Source organism: Poeciliopsis prolifica, unplaced genomic scaffold (genome assembly GCF_027474105.1).
Source record: "Poeciliopsis prolifica strain line A6 unplaced genomic scaffold, Auburn_PproV2 SCAFFOLD072, whole genome shotgun sequence".
Taxonomy (NCBI): Eukaryota; Metazoa; Chordata; class Actinopteri; order Cyprinodontiformes; family Poeciliidae; genus Poeciliopsis; species Poeciliopsis prolifica.
The window spans coordinates 1,003,660-1,024,511 of NW_026562447.1; the positions used below are offsets into that span (position 1 = coordinate 1,003,660).

The 20,852-nt window shown below is 36.8% G+C and overlaps 1 protein-coding gene across 1 annotated transcript in view; it reads right to left on the bottom strand.

The window, feature by feature from the left end:
* The window catches only part of LOC129352082 (cadherin-7-like), a 137,031-nt gene that overhangs the window by 70,247 nt on the left and 45,932 nt on the right, over window positions 1–20,852 (bottom strand). Inside the window, exon 3 of the mRNA XM_055020920.1 lies at window positions 7,229–7,523. Coding sequence (XP_054876895.1) covers window positions 7,229–7,523 — 295 coding nt within the window. The remainder of the gene's footprint in view (window positions 1–7,228; window positions 7,524–20,852) is intronic.

Here is a 20,852-nt window from a genome sequence, read left to right on the forward strand (position 1 = left end):
GAGATGTGTTTTACAGGCTTTTACAGAATGAAGTGATCATGAAAATTGAAAATTAGAGTTCTCCATTTTGGTCATAAAGCAGAATTAACAGGCTTTTTGGCCCTAGATGTGAACAATATAAAGTCAAAAAAAAAAAAAAAAAAACCTTGGGGAAGTTATCACCAGGCCAGCTGGGAGGAAGGAATATCACACCTCCTCTATTACTGGTAGTTTAACACAAGTTTAACACACCAAGGTCAAATTGTATGACTGTATGAAAGAGAACTAAGGGAACGTCAGAATTTTTTATTGCAGGTTTATCACTTCATGTAAGGAGATTTAAATTAGAATTCCATAAAGAACTGAACACAGCACAGCTTTGACTTGGAACTTTTTAGCTGTTTTGGTGTCCTCTGTAACAAATAAATATTATGATGCCAGCAGGGTAAAATGGATGAAAAGAGCAGAAAAAAACCTGAAAAATCACAGATGAGCATCCAGATATCTGAACTGATTCTTTCTGCTTCACAAAGCTGTCAGCCTGTCAATGCCCCCTTTAATGTTTGTCCATCTTCATTGATGTGATGGCATAGAGCTTCACATTTTTCATCCATTCTCCACAGTTGTATAGAAAAAACACTTTCTAATAATTTCCTTTTCTCTGGTGGACAACTGTCATGTGTCAGTAACTAAAATAAATGTGCCGTGCCTATCATGAACCAGAGGCAGGAATTCTTCAGGCCCTTAGATAAACAGAAAGTACGACACTTGCAGTTTGAAACTGCATTCTTCACTACATAGCCAAGCAACAAGACAAAGTCCAACCCAGTAACAGCTCTCTTGGGCCAATACCACAGAAACAGCAACACCACCATTCCTCCTAAACCTCTCTGTGAGATTAAGAGGCCCCAGGGCCCAGAGATGCATCAAAAGCTCCAGCCCAAAACCATGCCAACATATACCCTACCAGAGGAATATCACATGTTATGAAAATTACTTTCTCACATCAGGTTGATTTGATTTTTTTTTTTTTTTTTTTCCCCCTTAAAAAAATAACACATTGATATAAGTTTGATAATGTAAAACATCTGTTAAGTTATCAGTCAGCATTTCAGGCAGCATGAAGATTATGAATGTCCTCAAAGGTCTGGTGGTGGCAGTAATAATAAAACTACGTATAACATTTCAAGTTTACTTAAAATATTCTTATCGCCTCTTTGCATTGCTTTAATTTGGTGCTATACAAATGAAAAAAGGTTTGATTTGACTGAAAAATAATATTTGCTATCTTAAAGTTTAATTTATGTGACCCCCAAGAGTCTAGAGGGTCACATAAATAGCTACGGTGGGCCGAATTTGGCCCACGGGCTTTAAGTTTGACACTTCCATACAGTCAATGTATTTTTAAGCTGGATTTGGCTTTGTACTTGTGTAGCGCCTTATCAAGTCCAGACGACCAGAAAGCGCTTCACACTATAGTCATACACACACACAATGATAGTGGCAAGCTACTGGATAGTAGCCACAGCTCCCCTGAGGCAGTCTGACAGGAGCAAGGCTGCCCTGCACCGGCACCACAGCTTCTGAGTTTACACTTCCTAGTCCTTTCGGTTTCACAACATGCATGACAACTGTACATTAGAGCCACACTTCTTACTGAACAATTCAATTTGCAGACTAAAACTTTTGCAGAAATAAATTTCGCAGAGCTCTTTCACTGGATTGGATTAAGCCTTAAATGTCCACCTGAAAAGCTCATTAATAATGATTAGTGACAAAAAACTTTGCATATTTACAACAATCAACATTCTCTTCCAATTCCAACTTTAAATAATGAAGAAGACATCATCCTTCATTGGCGCTTTTATGAATTAGACAGGAAGTATGACAGCTGGATAAAGTTGGAGTAGTAAATTCAAGAGCTGTGGCCTTGGGTTGACATTACATTCCCCATGCTTGTAATGAGCCCTCTAACTGCTCTTTTGGCCCTTTGCGGTGCAGCAGGAGAGGGCCTGGCCTCATGACTGTCACACCTCCAACTGTCCTCAAGCTCTCTTGTCTTTTATTTGACACCTCTCCAGTGATTAAGACAAAAGCCTTCAGAGATCCTTGGGCCGAAAGGTCTCGGTGTTTCTGGATGGGTTCTGTCTCTAATTACTTTAATTAAATTCATGATTTTCTCTAAATTGAACTCATTCATCAGTGGGGCAAAGCTGTGACCATTAATGATTTAAAGGCATCTATAAAGGAATTATTGAGGACAGGAGGTGCTTGGCCCTTCCCTTTTCTTTATCGCATTGGTGATTGCTCTGGGCAGATATTTACAAAGAGAGGTGATGCATTATTCTCCTGTTGGCTGCACAACTTGCACTGAAGACTTTCACAGGAGGTGGCAGAGTAAATAAAGTGGCTCAGGTCACCCCGTTTTTCAGCACTCGAGGGTGTAAACGTGCCCCCCTCTGTAGTTCGCACACCGACTTTCCGTCTTATCTCGGGTTGGACACGAGACTAGGAGCCCTTGTACTCTAATCCTCTGGTTCTTTAAGCCTGAGCTCTGTACCTCCCGTTGACAGTCAGCTGTGTAATCCTTTAGAGATCTCCGCGCCTGTGCTGTAAGCAAAGCGCTGTTTCCTTTGGAAGGCTTCCTGGTGTCACTGTATGCCTGGTTAAATACTCATTTTGACTTTGAAGGTTCTAAAAATGCCTCAGCTCCTTTGTTATCACTGACTTATACCTGGATGCTGCTGTCTGTGTGAGGCGCTGAGGCAAAGATGGCTTTAACTCCGTTCATGCACTTCACGTGGTAAAGCGATTCAGTCACAGCTATCAACACAACTCCATTCAGCTTAGACATTTTTAATAAAAAAAAAATAATTTGTTAATTTTCTACATGATGTGCTCTGTTAATTGCAATGGGAAAAAAGTCGGTTAACATCAACTAATTCATCCTACAGCACAGAATGGAATAAGATATTAATAATTCATCAGAAGTCATGAGTTCTTCCTTATTCTTTAATGTAGATAATTTATTTACCAATACGAGCATGTCAAAGACAGAAATACCATAAAGAGCAACAACAGCGTGGCAATAATTCAAGTCTCATTACTTTTGGATGTGAGGTAAAACAAACAGATCTTCTAAAAACTAAGACATTAATCATAGTAGCAGAAATTCTCAATGCATAAACTGAAATCTCTTACAATTTCCGCTGTTCACAAGCCTGTGGTTCTTACAGTTATTGGCTGCATTTAACAGTTAGAAAACATTTGCAGTGGTTGCAGTATTCTTCAAAAATACAAATAATAAACAAACTCAAACTGAAATCCTCCATCTCCATCCAAGTTAAATTTGATGCCTGTCCAAGTGTTGGCTTTATTTTAGATTGTGAGTTCATTACTTCACATTTGATTTCCAAAATGTTTCCTGCTCATGTTAAGAGGATCGATCAATACATTCGTCCATCTGTGAATTTGTTTACACTTGACTTAAACTGTACACTCACCAACTGGATGCGACCCACAGTTTCAGACAGGTAAAAAGTTTTATTTTTTTCATCTTCCTCAGAGCAACATTTTTAAAGAGTGAGATGTCGGTTTGTAAGCAAAGTGAAAAAGTCGCCCTCTCACCTTTTACTTTTTACCAAAATCTCAAGCTGTCATCTCTTCCTCTCGCTTCGCTCTGTGGGCAGATCTCACTCACCCACATTCCTCCCAGTAACCACTTAACCACAAGCACTTACACCTCTGATGGAGTTTCACCAATGTCATCAAACCAAAATGTGCCTCTTACTATTTTCTTGGAAAACATCTTAAACATAAAAATTTTTATTTATTTATTTTTTTGCAGTTTGTAGGCTGTGAATTATTATGCGATGGTTTCAGAGAATTTGGAGAAAAAAACAATAAAGAGTGCAATGAAATACAAAAAAGCATGTTTGCACTCTATGCTGCTTTACCTCTTTGCACTGGTTAAGTTGATTTTATTCACAGCATTCACACTGCCCACCTTTGTATCAAGGTTAAGACATCTTTGAGTTTATCATACTTCTGAGAAAACTGGATGATTTCCAACTTCCAATCAGAATACAAATGATACAACTCATCCTTAAAAAAAAAAAAAAAACATTCTCCCAAAGACTTGATCTTGTCAACAAAAGCTTTGTGTGAAAAGTGGGTCATCCAGGATGAAAAAGTCCCGGCAGCTCTCTGTGCCCCTGCCTGCTCCTTGTGTCAATTCACTGGCTCCACTCACTGCTGTACAGTGTTTACTGTAGTAAAAATATTTTTCTTTTCTGCTTAAATGCAATTTATTTTGTGTTGAATAACAAGTTTCGGCAATGGAATTTATAGTGTACAAAGATTTCAAAAACCCTTTTATACTTTCCAACTAAGAAGTACACAACATTAATTTAGACTTTTGTTTAAGATAAAAATATATATATAAATCCTGATTCCCTTTCTAGAAGACCACAAGTATTAGGAATCTGACTTTGTTTGCTGATTTGTAATTTTAATTAAATACTTATTTTAAATTTGCAGCTAATAGTTGCAAATAAAGAGTTTTTTTGGGTTTTTTTCACAGCTCTAATCACTAGATTTTTGCCTATATCTCACTCGTGATGAGACCACAGGTCGCAGCATCCCTTGGATCACCTCAGGAATCCCCCACGAGAATCTGGCGGAAGTCGAGGATGTCAAAATGCTTTTGCCTACCTTGTTGTCATGGTGAAGAGGGAAGTGAATGGATGGATAGAAATGTTTTCATTAGAATTTGACATTTTCAGCAGGCAGGGACTCGAAAGCTTCAGCTAATATGAACACCAATTTGTAGAGGAAAAAAAATGCCCATGGGCGTTGGGATGGATTTAGACCTTAAGTTAGTTTTCAAACATGTGTCACTCATCAACATTTCAAAGCCCAGAGGTGTGTGCTGGCATATTTAAAGCAATAAATATGTAAATTGCTACTCATCGGGCTTCACATCACTATAGAGTGGTTTGACTCATATTTAAAAAAAAAGCAGAAAGAATCAAAAATTTGTTTGCTTCTGTGTCTCAATGTTTCAAGCTTTGTAAATATATTTCAATCATTACTTTGCATAGCTCTTTACTGCATTGATTTTTGTGGTTAGTTATTTAGGTTAAAAGTAAGAAAACACAAAGGCAGTTTAGCAAGTGATTCTCTATCCCTTGGGACACACTTCCCTTAAAAATGAACTTAAAAATTTAAATTAGCTTTGCCAAACTGGTTACAATATGTTCAGATTAAAAAGAAAACACAAGGCAGACTATGTTCTGTTCTTCAACCACCTGTTCAGCTAAAAGCCCTTGGGTTGTTATTCTAACTCATTTCCATGTTTTCACAATTTCAACAAGTTAGTAGGGACTAATTCGGATCTGAGGAAGAAATTTTGACCATGAATTAATTCGGTAGGAGTTCCTTCAGGACTGGTTTCAGAGCAATACTAAATGCACCTGTAATGAGCATAGTGTTATGACATGGGACAGGTTAGGAGTTGGATGGCATTCATAAATTTAAGCTCTTTTATGCTTAGTGATGTCATCCTGAGATGGTGATATGGTTTAGGGTGTGCATCACTCTGAATCTGCAAACAACTCAATACGCCTGGAGGAGACTCACATAATGTCAAGAGAGATTTCCCTTTGTATAAATAATGTTTTAACCATTTGTTTTTGGTCTATTTAACAAACCTTCAAGTACACAAGGCAGATTTTGTTGTACAAATGGGTATTGTGGTAAACATAAGGCATTAGGAGATACAAAACTGAGGAAAATACACTTAATATTCGAAGATTTTAATCTTTGCAATTTTGATTATGAAAAACAAACTTCTCACAAGAAAACAAAAACAACAATGAAACTCTTTACATGTTCTTGATCACATTTGTGTGCATTTCTTGCAGTCAGACAGCCAATATTTGGGAGATTTTTGGCCAACCATCTCCAAAAACACCTACATTCTTATTGAATAAGCTTTAATATGACATATTGTCTGGGGTTGTGCAACTCTGCAAAGATGTTACCATCCTGCTACACTTCATTGTACAATAATGCAGCTGTCTAGTCAAGCCACCACAGGCATTTTACCTGCCTTTCCTAACAAATGAACAGAATACTGGGAAAAATAGGCTCCTATCCATTATTTTAAGGAAAAATATAATGGCAACCCCAGATAATAAGAAGTCGATCAAGCTAGCATAATAAGATTAAGATGCTTTAGTTTCTCAAAAATTCTCCAGTGGATTTTATCACAGAATAAATTCAGCCATATGGCAAAATAACTTATGCGACACATCAAAAATCAAATAAAAATATAAAATGTAGTATTACTGTGCAAAATACATTTGTCACTGCTTGTGTTTTCAAAATTCAATTTACTTTCAGAACAAACTGTCATAACTCTGAAAAATAACATGGTTCACATCAACTGCCAAACAAAAAAGAGCAAAAATGTTTTAAGCATGTTTGGCGACGTGCAATAATCCCTTGTAGCTACGCCATATTGACAGCTATCTGATTATTTTCTCATGCTAATAGATTAAAAAAGGAAGCTGTTTCAGAAATAAATAAAAAAAAACACAATAAAGTAGGTCAATATGTTGAAGTGAGAAGATTTTCTGTGACTGTTTTATTGTTTTAAGCAGTGTTGCGACACCATTTTCATAAAATATAATGTTGTCTTATATTAAAAACTGAGCCAGCTGGAACCTTTCACAGACATGGGTCAAAGCAAGAATGAACTTTTCTGGAGTCCTTCAATAGTCCATTAGGTGGCCTTTTCATTGAGTGCTTAGCTTCAGGCGTCACTCTTACCATTTTTCACATAAGTTTATTTTTTATCAAATCCCAGTAAACCTTGAACAGAAGAAAGCCTCACTTCCTATTTGTTAACATATTTGCAGGTTTAATGTCTGACCATGAGAAACACAAATGAGTAAAAGATTAACCTTAACCTTGATTTACACAGAGCTCATGAACAAGCAACATTTCCTGTAAGTCAAATTTGATGAGCACAATTTTCAGCCTTGCAAAGTGTTGGACTCATATTAACACAGGACACGTCCCAACCCACCTGATGACCTAGAGGCAGAACTAGGAAGACGGATTCAGCGAGGTGGAAAATTATCAAACGGAGACGTTAGAGTGAGGGCAAGTCAAAGAGAAAGTGATCCGAGAGTTGAAAGAGAAACTCATCCGATCATGTTTACAATAAAAAAGGGAGGCTTACCTAAAGGTGACATCTCTGGCACCCCTGCCAAGTACGGCCCATCCAGGAACTTTGGTTCATTGTCATTGATGTCCTGCACCTTGACCACAAACTCAGACCTTGGCTCGACAGGTAAGTTGGTTATCCGGTCAATGGCTTGAGCTTGCAGAGTGTAGTAAGCCTGGGCCTCCCGATCGAGGCGTTTCGTGGCATGGATGTCTCCAGTGTTCTCATCGATAGTGAAGATAGAGGTGGCCCCCTCACCAGACAACACGTACTTCACCTTGCCGTCTCCTTTATCCACATCAGAGTGCAGCTGTTAAAAGATAAGAACGAGGAACTGTCATATAAAATACTTAATGATCTATTGGAGCAAAATTTCTTTAATATTTTAGTCGAAATGCTTGGCTTAATAAAGGATGACTTCCAGGCTTCTGCCCCACATGATTTTCACTGAAGCAATGTTTAAATTATGATTACACCAGTGAGAGCAATACCTCGCATTACACATTCAGAGATAACAAGCCAAGTTCATTGATTTCATTGCATTACAGTTTAAGGTATGTACTGTTTTGGCACATTTTAGGATTTTCTCACACATTAGCACATTTGTGTATCAAATGCAATTATGAATTCAAGCCTAATGAAGTATTTAATTTTCAAACAATGTAATTTGCTCATTTGTAAATGTGTACAGATAATAAAATACCTGGTGTTTGTAGAACACATAAAAATCAGATCAGGGGAATAATTATGCATTAATCATTTGATAAAAAAAAAAAAAAACATTTGTTTTCAACAACTAAATGCTCACACTCAATGTAATATAAATGTAATATATGCAATGGTCATTACTCAAGACAAAAATCTTCATAAAGTCAAACAAAATCACATGATAGACATCAAAACCTATTGTAATTAATTAAACAGAAGTAATGCAAATTGTTTCAATGCATATCAAATATTATCAGTGCACCACAAAGACATTCAGGACATCATTGGACAATAGTTTCTCCATAAATCCTAAAAGCTAAGACAAAGTTAGAGATTTGGAGATCTGGAGTGATTTGCCGTGACATACTTTGAAGAAGTCTGCATACCATCATGTTCAAAGTACCTTATGGGGACGTTATTCGATCAATTAACACAAACAATCAGAATTACAGTCAGCTTTACTAGCCAGGATTGCATTCGCAAATAAGGAATTAAGCCTTGGTTTCCAAGTATTAACAGCATTCAGACAAAACATATCAAAATATAAACTTCAGAGGAAATAAACATAGGGAAAAGGTGCAATTTGTGCATGTATTTGTTACCATTTTTATTGGTAACAAATGAGCTATTTTCTTTATATCCATGAAATAAGTGGAAAGATACACATGACATTTTCTTTTGCAAATCTGTAAAAGTGCTGTTCTGATATCCTAAACCCTGATGAAGGATTTCTGTCCTGATATCCTTACAAGCTTATCATTTCGTTTATTTCCATAAAGTGACATATTTTATGCTTGACATGTTACGTCCAGATGTTTTTCTACTTCCTTCAGTATTTTTATTTTGTCTTGCCTTTGGATAACCTCTTCTTCCAGGTTGTGTTGTACAGCAAAGGCTCAGGCAGCTACTCCAGGTTGAACTGGATCACCCTGAAGCTCTGCACATTCTAACCTTCATGGATTTTCTTCTGTCACTCTTCCTTTTTGAACAACTTCCATGAAATCTTTTCAAAGTTTCATGATTGTGGAAATTCAAACTTTTCAGAGACCACATTTCAAGGTCTTTGGCAGTGCAGTCTTGTGTATTCTATTCTGTGATGTTTTTTTTTGTTGTTGTTTGTTTTTTTTTTTTTGTTTTTTTTCAACCAGTCTGGAAAACTGGCAACTGCCCACAAAACATAATCCCCTGGAAATAAGCACCGGTCTGATTTGTTTGTCTTTAGGTTTGTTTTAAGAATCTATTTTTTTTCCTTACTTTTTTAAAATCAAGAGGATAACAAGAGATCCATACTTCCCTATATAAAAACCTTGAAAAGATTTTTTTATCTATATTCTAAGAAAAAAGGCTCATCTGGATTATTTTTGAAGTCCTTCATTTACAGCTGCAGCAGCTGAGTGGCTGTAAGTGTGAAACAAACAAGAACAACTTATGGACATCACAAAAATTTGATTCTGGCTAAAAAAAATGAATCAGAACTCTTGTGCTTCAGCACATATTTAAAAATGCATGTGGGTGCAGAAGGACTACCTTGCTACACCATCCATTAAAAGACTGGCACAGATTTTCTGTTAAAAAAATAATTAATTGCAACAGCTTTATAATGATGTCACAAGTACGAAAGCTACATGTCCTTTTCTGTAGCTGCACTCCACACCCTTGATCCCAAAGCACATGTGCTATTCAAAATGAGAGCTCATCAAAAAACAACTCACAGCCTTTTAAAGACTTGTCGGAGCTTTACTACAAGCATCATGTCTGTTCCACAGTAAATTGCATAATGGCTACCTAAGAAAATAATCCAACCATTCAAACAACTAATGTCAGTATCTTACATAATGCACAGAATGGCCAAAAAGTGGAAAAATGCTACTAAATATAAATACTACTGTGAATATTAGGCTTCAGTGGTAAGAATTCAGTGTGTTTTTATTCTTCTTTTATTTTATTTTTTTATGAATCTCATTAATGAGGAATATTCTTAATGTATAAGTTTGTATTAAAATATACTACATTAGAAACCACATTTAAAATTTGAAGACATATAATTAATATTTCTTAATATGTATAAAACATACATTTGAATAATTAGTTGGTGTCCAACAAAATATTCCACGTGATCAACATATTTCACAATCCAAGGTTCACTTTGCCTCAGGTAAGGTCAGTGTTCATGATCCTACAATAAGAAAGAGACAGTGAAAAATTGCATCAACTGGAGAGTCCCAAGACAAAGATCACTGCTGAGAAAAGAACATAAAGGCTTATCTCACATTTTCCAGAAAAGAAAAAAAGAAAAAAACTGAGGATAACCAAACTTCTTTGGGAAAATGTTCTATGCAGCTGCACATAAGACAAAATAACTTTTTTAGAAGATGTGCATCTTGTTATCTTTGGCATAAAATGGTGACAGCATGTCAGAAAGAGACCCTCAGCTTCCCTACCAACAATCAAACATGGAAGTGGCAGTGTGATGGGCTGTTGCTTAATTACTACAACCATTAATTCTGAAATTCTGCAATATCCAGGTGTTATATAAGACCAGGTTGGTTGGGACCATTATTAACTTTTTCTAAATCAAATTCTCATCTCCAGTCTGCATTATGTGGCCATGAGGCCACGTAATCAGAGGCACCTCCCATAATCAAGGACCTGAATTGAGAAACCGGCCACATTGCCACACAGAAGAGGCCATCAAAGTGACAAAAGCAAAAACAGAAAAGTAGGAAATATTTTTTTCACAGTTCTGTGTGTATCAAATTTAACAACTATATTGGAATTCATGCACAATGTTACTTGTGAAAGTAATTGTAATTTTTCTGCACCATGTTTATTCTGAATGCTGTGAAGTTAATAAAAAAAATTGTTCTTCTGACAGATGAAATCCTAGAGCATGTCAGGACTTTAAAGTTGACATGGACTCCCTTTTTCAAATCATGACAATGACAAAATAATCCTTTCTTCAAAAACTCTGAAGAAAGAAATTGAAATTATGATGACACAAACAAACCTTGAATAATCATAGTTGAAGTCAGAATATTTGATGGAACTTCTATTATTATTTTTTTTATACACATGAAGTGAAGGCAATGTTTGGTGTTCAAAGATGAGCAGCTCACTGCGCAGTGTCAGTGTCTGTCTATCACCACAAACTGAAAAATGACCATCCAGACAATCCAGAGCACACATTTCAGGGACATGTTTTTCCTGATTCTTTTGACATTTTCTTTTAAACTTTGATCAAATGAAGTTTCCACTTAGGGTTCCTAAACATATTTCGTCACTCTAAGTCCCAAGGTTACAGCTCTCCTGCTAAATTGCTACACAAACAGGCTGCAAATAAAAGTCTCCAGGAATCAGAAAGTGGTAATATAGAACAATGTCACTGAAACTGGGCAATAACTATCCACTGATTCATGTCACTATTGAGAGCATAATTAAAATTTACCAAATGACCTATGTTTCACAAGTCTCCTATTTATAATGTTTTTCATTGAAGTAAAGTTGACTGCAACAAAAGCTGTAGATTTCCAGTCCAGCCCACACTGAACATATTAATGTCCCTGTTGAGGCTCTATTGTTACGATTCTCAAACACTTCTCTTTAGCTGTACCTTGAGATTTAGTGACTGGAAAGAACAGAATAGGCAATAATTCCCTGCCCTTGCAAATAAATTGCCTTATTTTATCTAAAGTTCTTACCTTGGCTCAGATACATGCATGCAGTTCTAAAATCCAACAAAACTTTATCTTATGATCAATCTCAAGAAAATGGACCCCCTTAGCAAATATTGAAAAGGAGCATGACATATTGGAAAAAGGTTATCTAATTCAACATCTAAGCTTGACAAAAGAGACAATTCTGTTTCTATGAAAAGACTGAAGAGTGATGCTTAAAATAAATCCATGGCATAGGTGGGTTGTAAAATAAAAAATAAAAAGTGGGTGAAACTTTAGAGAACGACGCTGAATTGTTTCAAATTGTATTATTTAGAAAAGATTTTTGGTCTTTATAAATCTAAGTAATCAAATAATATGTACAAGACTGCTTTCTCTGGTTACTTTTATTCTCTGTCTACATTATCTTTTTGTTTCCATTGCATCTGGAGATTTAAAAACATTCTGCCAAAAATGTGTCAAGAACAAGGAACCTCTGAGCTTTTTCGTTTTTTGCAGGTCTGGGAAAAAAAAAACTCTGTTCTTGCCATATAGGTCTTAAGTAAACCAAGAGGTAATAATTGAAGGTAATAATTGACTTGCCGGCCTAAACTAAAGTGTGCTGAACTGAATGAGTGGACAATATTGTAAAAATGAAATCCCTCAGCAAACAAGGTCAAGCAGTGAATGAGAATGACTCTCTGAAAACAAATTTATCATAAATACAAAGAATAAATATGTGATCTGAATTGTTTTGACTAAATGTCAATTCCACATTTGACACAGAGCATCATAACAGTGATTGACGGAACAACAGTTTATGTGATCATGAGGAAATTCTCCTTTTCGTCACAGAGCTCCAAAGCTTCCAATAAATACTGGAGAGCCGTGGCTCTGAGTCAGCCTGCCACCTCATCGAACTCTTAAACAAAGTTCGATCCGAGTGCAAGAACTCTTCACTTTTTCAATCTCTAACTTGGTCAGGATCTTTTAATGAAAGAAGACAGGACAAAGCCTGTCCGCCTTCCTCTTCAGTTGCCTTGTGGTTTGGCAAGGCTTACTTTTTCCCGCTGTAATTGAGCTGGAGCTAAGGAGGACGAAAAAGCTATTGTTTTACAGCATTCAGCAAAAAAATGTTCTCAAAAATCTATTGAAGGTCTTCAATACAGCTCCTCTTCTAGTAGCATAGCGTGCACAAAATGTCTGCTGCAGTTTTCAATTCGTCACTTGCTTCAGTCGTTTTCTGCATAGTAGAGTAACGTCAGACAACACCAATTGGACAACATTTTATTTATATTACCATGTACTCGTGCAATGATATTGGTGAAAGTCTTCTTTCAATTTATCTGTAAATGTCAACATCTCATTATGGGAAAAATAACAGCGTTATTTCAGGTTGCAAGTCAGTGCTCCAGGGGAGGAGAATGATTAGGTCAATATTATTTTGGTGGCACTGACAGACTACATGCTGTACAGAGGATACAACACCAAAGGTCTTTTATTAATGGAATCCATCAGATCCCTGATAGATGCCGCACCGAGGGGCCGCGATGATTGCATTGGCTGTGTCCTCAAGCTTTAGCACGTACACATATATAGGTGGCCTCTCTTATATGGAGCCCGCCATGTTTATTCACCATCTCCTGCTGTCGGGAGCAAAGCTGAGGTAAATTGTCAGTCTTGGAGAGAGTCAACATTTAATCTGGAGGAAGCCATCCGTGGCAGTTTGTTTCCAGTGAATGCCACAGACAAGAAGGACAAAGCGGGCCAGGTCAGCAGGTCAAGCACACCATGTGGTCTCTTCAGTGAACTGTTTGGCTTGCTGTGTCTCCAACTTTCCCCTTGGTGGTAAAAGCCTCACAAAAAGAAAGGCTGCTGGCTTCACCTCGCCACATTTTGTCGCTACTAAACGCTGCATGAAGTATGTACAGGCAGGGGGTTCTTATTAAGAATAAGACCCGAATAAATGATTTTATCTCCCTGCCTCGTTTCAAAATGCCAGCTTCTCACTTTAAGGTGCTATTTGGAGAGTCACTTCTTACTACTTTCATAAAGCTGCTTCACTTGCAAAAAAATAAAAATAAAATAAAATCTAAATAGTAACTTAGTGATTCTTCCCTCTTTGCTTCCCTGAGGGCGAGCCATAACACAGCACGTTGCATGGCGCTGCTCGGCGGTGTAGCTCAAAGGCACCCCGGGGAATTGCAAGGAGGGGTGGGATCTAAACACAGAGTCTTCTGAAATCAGTCCTGACACTTATCATCACTTTGTGTGCTGGCAGTTCTCCGGGGACCAGCCTGTTAACTTCTGAATTTGCTTGTGTACCGCTCGGCGACGGAGAAGGCAGGTCAGAAAGCATGAAAGAGCCAGTAACAACCCAATGATTCAGACTTTTTAAACAGGAATTTTGGCCTGATGAGATCAAACATTTGAATTGTTGATTTCCACCATCAGGTACATGAAGAAAACAGATGTTTGAAGGTGCAAAATTGGCTCTTTCTTGGTCAATGCGCAAAGTACCAAAAGGAAAAAACATATACTTCTGTCAGATGTTCAAATAAGTACACATACGCAAGCAACAAGACAGATGTTTCAAGGTTGCTGAACAATATTTTTTTAGGAGGAGGCACTCAACGAAGCCTCCACACCTCAAAATGGACACAACAGCACGAGCATTACTCAGTCTGCAGCAGAGAAACAGCCCCCCCTCCCCAATACCTAACAGCCATCAATAGAAAACTACTCTCAGATTTTTCACAAAGGCGTTCAAACAGAAACATGCATCAGGAATTTGACAAAAATGGTAGGGGAATAACGAGTGGCCCTCCACACTACTTGGCCCCTGTGTTTAGTGAACACAAACATCAGATATAACCTTTCACACACATTTAATATTTCCAGTGCTCTGAAAGTCTGTGTCACTTTCATAAAACACCTTGACAATACCTGAAAAAGTATGTTCCTTGTTTCTCAAATCATAAATAAGTTAAATACTAGTTATTAGTTCAATTTCGTGAATGAAACCCAGGCCTGATTAGTGCCCGACGACGTAAATGGTGCCCATTTGATAACATAAAGTAGCCCAAACATCCCAAAACACAATGCTTTATACTTCTTCTGTTAAAAAACAGAGTTAGAACTGTTCTTCCCAGACGTGCCCATTTACCCAAGATTACTCTCTGAAGAAAGAAAAACATGATAATAACGACATATTCAATTGTAATTAAGATGGTGTTAAGGTACAAACTCCTATCAATGTTTTTCAGCTTAACAACAAAGAGGGAAACACTACGATGGCTTTAGGCCAAATGTTACAGTGTCATGTTGCATGATGATGTCACAATTTGCATGGTAATAAAAGATGGCACCAACTTCGACAGCCAATCGAAAAACAAAAAATGTGGAAGGAGCATGCAGATAGCTAACTCTTAAAAAAGATACCAGGAAAGATAGATTTACTGTTAGATGATTCTTAGTGTACATTATAGACTAAATAATAATGTCTTAAAAAGCCATTTAGTTTAACTTAAGTGCTTATCATTATTGCGTCCAACTCTACAGCAAGTCCAACTAAAACGTAGACAAAGATCAAATGAAACCAAGCATTAGAGAGAATAAAAGGGTCACTCCACCACAAAAAAGAGCCACATTTGCAGAAGGAGCAGCTGTCAGTGACATCGGCTCCAGACATGCTTGGTTTTTCATCTATTCACTCGGCCATGTTCTGGTGAGTAGCCATGGAGCTGTGCTTTGAAAGCCAGGCTCAGTGGCTCTTTCATTTCCAACAGGGAGGTGGGGAATTAGTAATCATTATAGGGAGACTCTGGGTTTTCACTAAGCAGAGCACAGTTGCATGGGATTTGTACACATTGTTGCATATTTCCCCTAAAAAGAATAAATGTGTTTCACTTGCATATTTATGTTTGTACTTTTTTTTTTTTTTTAGGATTTAAATTTTTATTTAACAGTTTTTGAAACTGCCAGCTTATATATCCTGTAGTTTCAATAAAACAGGAAAAAATATCTCAACTGTCAGGTCGAATCAGTCACATTTGTGTATGCACCAGTTTTTACGACAGCAGACTTATGTGGATGCTATAATTTCCTGACAGGTATGCCAGAAGAAATTGTGCTTTCTTTTATTTGTTTGTCTCTTGTCATTATCAGAGACAACTGAAGCATCTGTGAAGGGAATTTCTGAGTAATTTTTTTGTGCAGGGGGTAAAAGGTGAAGTTGGATATGGAGTGAAGAAGGAAATTGTGTGTTACATTCGGTTTTATGGAATATTTTAGTTATTCTGTCCTTTAAAGATCTTAGAATCAGGGAAATGAAAACGGACTGGACCATTTCATGAATGTGTTCTGATCTAATCCATCTCACTCTCCTAAGCAGGTCTGAAATCTGTAGTTTTAATGTGACAAAATATAAACAATGAAAGAAATCTGAAAACTTTTGCAAGTGCCACTTGGTCATATCACTGTAAACAATACTGTAATAGCAGAACTTTTATCAGTTTTCTGTTGTGGGACATTTAAACATAAAACAAGGGAAATAAAACATTCAACAATCAGAAAAATCAAGTATTCAAGCAAAAGATTTAAGATAAGTTTGAGAGCTAGTCCCAAACAACGTAGTCCAACATTCAGTTTATTCTCAAGTAAAAAACATTTTATACAGATAAATATTTTGCAAGGGAGAGACATACAGCGAGGTTACCCTGACTCCAGGCCAGGAAACATTTGGGGAAAAACAGAACGACTGAAGGTGTTCATCTTCTTTCAAATGAGATGACTGGAACGTTGCACTCTGCTTCCAAATCCATTCATGTCTGTGCTGTGCAGAGGCAACAAAGCTCTGCAATGCAGCGAGATGAATCCCATGCAAGGTCGACCGCTGCCACACAGGAGAAGTTGAAATGTTTTAAATTTGGCCTTAGCTCTCTGAATGAATGACCTTGTGCATTTGTTTATTTTATCAATGTTGAAGATATTCTTAATGAGATATGCTGTTTTTGTGAATCGGATTTTTACTCAAATATAAATATTTGTTTGTTTCTTATTTTTTGCATTATTCCCTTCCTGCAATTCATATTCTTTTAAAGGAGATGCCAATCACTAGTGAAGATGCTGTTCTGAAAAAGATGTAATGATCTACCTACATAGGTTTCACACCCTTTAGTGGAGTAAGTGAATAACCACATTCATTTTTACGTACCCAACAATTCAACAATATTTTTCCGACATACGTCGCACAAATTCACCAAATCCAAAAGATGGTTAGCTAATCCCGCAGATAAGCTGTAAAAACTTGTTTCTGGACTTTGCGTTAATCATTCTAAACCTGTAGCTTTCTTCTAGAGAGGTTATTGTATTGTTAATTTGGATGGATGTTCAGTATCCCATTGATTCAAAAAGACAAATGTTCTATTTTTTATTATTTTTCAGACATCCAAACATTTTGAGAAATGTAAAATTTTTCTAAAAAAAAGAAAAAAACTTGATTCTTCCCAATGAAAAGCAGTTCCCAATCATGATGCTGCCATTGGCTAGTTTTGATACTTTTGGAAACGTGGGCCGAAAATTTTATTTTAGCAGCATCACACAGGATTGTTCTGGACCAAATGTATGAAGAATACAGGAGATTGCTGAATACCTGGCTCAACTGACAGTTGCTTTTGATTTCTCTGAACCACCTTTCATCATTTTCTGTCTTTTTTCCTAATCTGACTTCATCAATTGCTTTCTTCTTGCCAGTCTAACATCAAACCCCGATTTGTGGATTGCTGAGACATTCTAATAGCTATCCAATTAAAAGAGCAGTAAATCTCTGCATCTTCTCCAGAGCCATTGTCCTTTATGTCTTTTTTTGCCTCACCCATCTTCTGAACAACTCTTTCAACTTTCCTGTCCCTGCTGAAAGAAAGCCGCCCAAACACAAAATAGGACAAAAACTATGGTTGTGATTGTTTTTTCCTGGGAAAATGTGACGTTTTAGGGCGCATTTATACTTTTTTAAGGGACAGTAATTCTAGTTCCTTTCCAAACTGTAAAAAGTAAGAGCTGGAAATTGTTAAACTTTAACAAAGCTCCACAAAGAAGAGCAAATATTTGCTATGTTTTCTATCTGAACACGTTGAGACATGAAAGAAGTTCCCACAAGCAATTCTGAGAGGTTTCTTTAATGATTACGACAGCTGTTCTGCCAGATGTGAAAGAGGAAAAAAAAATGCACCTGAAATGTCACTTGACATAGATCAGTAGATGAGTCTGTACACTGGCAGAAACAGCAGCTGAAATATAAACTAAAATAATTGAAGTGTCACTATATTGTCCTCAAAGGAGCTACATACTCTTTACGATTAGGAGGAATTGTGTTTTCTGCTGCAAATTATTGATTAAAACGCTCCAGTGGGGTGAGGGTTACAACTAGTTTTAGTGCAAACAGATACAGACATGTGTCACGACTTGACAGCAGACACAAAGCAAAGTGCAGACGGTTATTTTTAGAGGATAAATATGAAAATGCTGAAGGCGCCGTTTTCAGCAGGGATGAGACTGCTGCGTCTCCAAGGCGGCAGCTGTTCACACGAGAGAATCGGCTTTTGGTGAAAGTCGAGAAAAATGATTTTCACTATTGTGACTGCCATTCATTCGTTTTGTTTCCAACAGACAGCGACAGCTCATATCTGCACCTGCTGACTGAGTCATAACACCGGGGACATAATGGCTCTGTTGCCGTATGTGGAAATTGAATCGGGATTTTTTCCCCCACCTTAAAAGGTATGAGTCAAGATCCGCCATGTGAAGAAAATCGCATGGAAATCCAATACTTCATTGAGGCATTGTTGGTTCTTTGTGTGAATGAAATAAAATAAAAAATACTAATGTAGGTGCTAAATGTGTTTATTTATGCGTTTTTACGAAACACATTATAGTCCTCATCTTTGGTGCAAGAGAACTTTCAGCCAGGATCTGTCAGGAAATAATATGATCCTGCTTCAAGACGAAGAAACAAGCAGTTAAAGCCCTAAATAGGTTTTCATAACACTGTCGAGATTTGTTTTGTCCAACTGCAATCCATGGGAAGTTTTTCTTTGTAGTATTTGCAAGGAATAACAATAATAAACAAAAGTCTATATGTAAATCAAAACAGAATCTGCATGAAAATTTAGATTTGGTGCTGTAAAGATGGGGTTGTTACTGGCATTAACGAAAACCGTGTTTCTGAAATGATCAAAACCAACTAGATTATTATTTTGCCTGTTGCTTTAACTCACCTTAATATGAAATGTGTAATTTACAAATGATGATATTTTACGAGGAAAAAAATATATATATAATTGTTGCACAAGTTCAATATATATTGAGTGTGAAATCAATTTCAGGTTAAAATTACACACACTGGCTCTACACATCTTTGATAACTCAATTACTTATAAAGTAAGCTCTGAAATAATGTTCTAATTGATGATTTTCTTAGTAGTTACACTGATTGCTTCTGTGTACGAAAAGAAAGAAAAGTACCAATTAGTTTAATGGCTAGTGTTGCAAAGCTGAAAGATTAACACGGAAAAATCTCACAAATATTTGCAGTCAGAAGAGATATATTTTAGAAGGAAAAGGCTGAACAAAACAGATCCATTTTAAGAATGATGCTGAAGTCACATAACCAAAGATTCATACCATTAAACCAACAATGTGCCAATTTGCCAAACACTGGAGGATGGTGGGACTTCAAGATCAAGGATTTTAAATTTGTATTTCCTTTGTTTTATCTTGTTCAATTGTCTTGCACATAAAACTTCCTTCCTGATCAGGAAGGAAGTTTTACAAGAATGCAAAATGAGTAGCTGACTACTAGAAAGACTTTTTCAAAATGAACAAATTGTTTGCACACATGAAGTGCTTTAAAGGAATAGTTTTGATAAGATTCTTAAATTTAACATATTTTCAACTCAAATTAAATTTATGGTTAAGATTACCATTTGGAACATGGATGGATTGACGGACAGAACTTGTATACACTGCAGTCGGATAAAGTTCTAAAAAACAAATATCTTTCAATATTGTTTCTTACTTAAATAAAAGTCCATGCTTTTCCACATTTATCATGAAGTGTCTCTTCATTATACAGATTCTTATGTTGGCGTCAACCCAATGACGCCAAATCTTTTTTTCTTACCTTGTATTCATTTCTGGAAAATCATTTTTAGCTTAAACTTGTGCACCTAATTTTTTTTGTTTGTTTGTTTGTTTAAAAGATTCAAAATTTGGTGACCAAAATCAGATGCTTTTGTTGTCAACCTTGTCCCTGTGCTTTTCCTTCAGCCTCTATTGGTCAGCAGCACCATCCCATAATGATCCTTCCACAAGTCCTGTTGTGTTTAAAATTCTCTCTGACCAGATCATAACACCTCTCCTCATGTTCCACAAATCACCCAAATAAGCTATCACCACAACCTCACAGTGATAGTTTTGAGCATACTGAAATCATTTGGGAAACAAAATCTGGATGAGGAAGAATTGGGGATACTACACATCCCATTAGTCCTCTCCAAGACCCCGCAAAGCTAATTCAGTTTCTGGTAGATGTTTTATGCAGCAGCAGACTTTTCTTGGCCGTCACCGACATACTTAACTCTGCTGCTGGACGTAGAGACGCATTTTTCTTATAAATGTGGAACGATTTAAAGGGGAATAAACAGGCTTTCCAAGACATAAGATTTATTGCTGTGATGCATTGCTACAACTAATGAATATTACTAATGTAATGGTTTTTGTGTATAAAGCAATACTTTTACTTACACCACCAGTTACTCACCTCACTCCTACAGCCTGTTTGTTTAGTCAGGAGTTGACAGTGGGCCAATAACACTATTGATCAAACCAAAATCTCTGTCATTATTTGGTGCTGGATGATTATTAAAGTGAAACAACCTTTACAGTAAACTCATTTAATATACAGTATATTAAATGACACTAGGTAGTAATGTGCACACTTTAACAAATGATAATTTAAGTTTATATTATATGATCTCGCTTTCCTCTGCAGGTTAAGGGGTTAAATGTTCTCAGCAAAATGGCTGCTCTTTTTGGACCTGAACAAAAAAAACTACTCCTCTAGACTAGCAGTAGCAGTTAGCCAACACCTGGTGGAACTGTGCATCTGCTGAGCTTTTCATGCGGACTACATATCACTCCTACACTATTAAGAACAGATATGAATGGCATAATTGAGAAATGTTGAGATTACCTGCAGAAGGAAGCGTACCTGAAAG